We start from the raw sequence: 3,234 nt of genomic DNA on the forward strand, positions 1-3,234 counted from the left end.
TAAATGTAAGGACATAATACTAACTAAGCATGTCCTGGTCACCCAAAGATAGGATCGGCAAACTCTTCCTTAGTGTGGCTAAACGAGTATTCCTATAGCGGGTGACAGGCTAGNCTCGTCTGCTAGGAGAAATTTAGAAAGCACTGTTGACTTTAGCATCCCTTTGGAGTCAGGTCATCTCAACATTAAAAAATTAAATAATTAAGAATTTTGTCCTAGTAAAAAAGACAGGGGACTCTTGAGTATATAGCAGATGATGTCACTGCCACAGGCATCCCACTGATCCCAGGACTGCATAAGTAAAGTTCCTTCTATTGATTGTCCCAAGATGACCCAGATTTGTAATCCAACTTGATACACTGCAGGTAAAATCTGTGCACACATTAATACTGTACTTTTCTACCTTTGGTGTAAGATCTTTGTGACAGTATCCTTTCTAAAGTGGGTATCAACTGTTACAGGTTAGCAGGAGACTCCAAACCCAGGAAAGCATGCCTTTGCTACGGGCTGGGCTGGGCTGGCCTGTCTACCCACTCTTAACAAACATTTCAACCTTGACTTAAGAAAATCAAACAGGTTCTGCTACTCGTGTGATCTTGTCAAGGCGACCCATAATTTCGTCATAAATCAGGACAGGCAGGTAACACGTGAAAGCCACAAGTGGTTTTGTCACACCAAAGTTTACCTTTGTTCTAGTGAAAATAGACCTCGACCTACAGGATAATAAAGGAAGAAAAAAAAATTCAAACTAGCAATTACATTGATTTTTGAAGGAAAAATAAGTAGGAAAACTTAAAATTTTTACACTATATGTAGTGTAAATAATCAAAGATTTGTAGAAGTCACTACAAAAAAATTACAAACTCAAACTAGCTATAATGTGTAAAATAATCACACGTGTTTAAGTTATTAATAATGAGCACAAGTCACCCATAACATGACTAGAGAGAAATGCTGAGGTACACTTCTTAACGAAAAAGGAGGTTCACTAAAGTGATACCCTAAAAGACTTAACAGGCCTCCATGCTGACACTCATGTCACTCTCCATATACTGAAGAAATAGGAAATCAGATATGCACACACGTGCATGCACATATGCGCGTGCATGCACATGTGTGTGCATACACACACACCAATTTAACAACCATCCACACTATAAAATAAGACCTAGTTACTTACAAGAGCAAACTGATTATTTCTAAAATGTTCTCATTTAGGGGAGATCTTGGGTATAGGGTGGGAGGAGAGAGAGCACAGCATGAGAAAAGGGAACTCTGATCTGGGGCATACATTGAATTTCCTTGTAATAAGAAAAGAAAAAAAGAGGACTGGTTTAAAAAAAAATTAACTTTCCAAAAGTCAGAANTTAGAAAGGAAAATAAATGAATAAATAAAATAAATGACTGTACCGTCGTATCATGTAAGTTTTCCCACCTAGGCATGCACGGAGGGTTCAACAAGAAACCACCCACACCATGCAACCATGTCATCCCAGAAGCCAAGAGGCCCTGGAGCCCCCACATCTTGTGGATGGGATCCCAGGCACTCAGAGGCCATCTCTGTTCAAGGCAGGACCGGTAGGACCACTTGTCTCCACAGCAGCCTCCAGTCATTGCCAGTCCAGTCACCTGGACCGGGAAGGCACGTCGCACTGAGCTGGCCGCCCGCCTGCCTACCACCCTCACGGGAAACGCTCGATTCCCACACTGGTCCACACTGCCCTTCCCGGGATGGGAAAAGGGCAGACAAAGAAAAGCGGACCACAAGTTACATCGCTCCCCGGGGTCCCGCATCGGGATGCTGAGGGGCGAGGGCGCCGGCTCCACAGTGGCCTCCCGGGTGGGACGGTCCCCTCGGTGACACGCAGGTCCCNGCGGCCCAGCGGCCGGCCGGCTGCGGGCACAGGGCGGCTCTCGGGGCCGCAGGGCTCACCTTGTTGAGATGCGGGTCCCGCGTCAGCAGGTAGCCGCGCTGGTGGGTGTGTCGGCGGCGGGGGGCTCGGGGCTCCATGGCTGGCACGGTGGCGGGGCGGACGCGGAGTGCGGCGGGCGGCGGCCGTGCGACGGAAGGCCCCGCGGCCGGGGGCGGGCGTGGGTGGCGAGAGGGGGTGGCGAGGCGGGAGGAGCCCGCGCCTAGCCGCCGCCGCCGCGGCCGGGCGGCCCGCGAGAAGCGCTGAGTCACGGCGGCATCGGCCGAGCCGCCGTTCGAGGAGGCGGGGGCGGGGCGCCGGCCAGGCTGGCGAGCGCCGAGCGAGAGACCTGGGCCCCGACGGGTGAGGGGCGGGCCGCCTCGCTTCCTCCGCTCGTCCACTGTCCTCCCCTAACCCCAACGTCCTGAGTGCCAGCCATGCCCCCGGGGCCTGATGCAGGAGGGGGATCAACTTTGACCCAGAAAGTCCAGGCCTCGATGGCACTGGGCGAGAGGGCGACTCCCCGCCTGTTTCTGAATAGTATNGGAGGGGAGGGGAATTTCTTTTGAACGCGATAAGAGGAGAGGTGTTAAGAGTGCCCGGGTCCAGTGATCAGACCTATTGAGCTTAAGAAGGATTTCCCTGAGCGTTCTGGAAACCAAGATGTTCATTTTTGCAAGACTATATGGTTTCTTCTTTGATGAAAGAGAGTCAGAATAAAAGGTCTTCCAGTATTCAAACCCTGTGGTTGCATTATTGATATTTATACTTAAAGATTCAAGGACTGGAGACGTAAGTCCCATGCCACTCAGGGATGTCTGATTAAAACAGAACAGAACAATCAAGCAGCCTTCAGACACCAAAGCCTTTTCTTTTTAGTGTAATCGCATNGCCAGATTCTATGGTATTCGCCTAAACACTGAAGAATGGTTATATATTGCCTAGATACCTGTGAAATGTTTTCTAATTATTTTACTTGACCCTACCAGTACAATGATAGCTTTTAGGCTATGCGTGAATTCAGAAGTTTCTTTGGCCTGGTTTTCAAATTATCTAGACTCAGTTATTTTATAGAAGGCATTATATTAGCATTGCACAGTTCTTCAAAAACATTTCTTGTACTTAACATGACACCTTTCATTGTGAGTTTTACAACCCATAAATAATTTACCTCATAACATCTGAGAAAGAGGTGTTCTTTACAAAACTCCCTCTCCTAAATTANATGAGGCGCATTGCAATTATAATGCTTCGTGTGAGTCAAAAACAGTTTAACAGCAGACCTGGAAGATAGAAATTTCCAGGAGAAACCAATTCCAACAGT

At 48.1% G+C, this 3,234-nt stretch overlaps 1 protein-coding gene across 1 annotated transcript in view; it reads right to left on the minus strand.

Moving 5' to 3' along the window:
* Nucleotides 1-2,190, minus strand: part of Me1 (malic enzyme 1) — a 128,331-nt gene extending 126,141 nt beyond the window's left edge. Inside the window, exon 1 of the mRNA XM_029481966.1 lies at nt 1,773-2,190. Within this exon, the coding sequence (XP_029337826.1) occupies nt 1,773-2,011 (239 nt within the window). The 5' untranslated portion in view covers nt 2,012-2,190. The remainder of the gene's footprint in view (nt 1-1,772) is intronic.
* Between the last annotated feature and the right edge of the window lie 1,044 nt (nt 2,191-3,234).

The sequence above is a fragment of the Mus caroli genome, chromosome 9 (genome assembly GCF_900094665.2).
Source record: "Mus caroli chromosome 9, CAROLI_EIJ_v1.1, whole genome shotgun sequence".
NCBI lineage: Eukaryota > Metazoa > Chordata > Mammalia > Rodentia > Muridae > Mus > Mus caroli.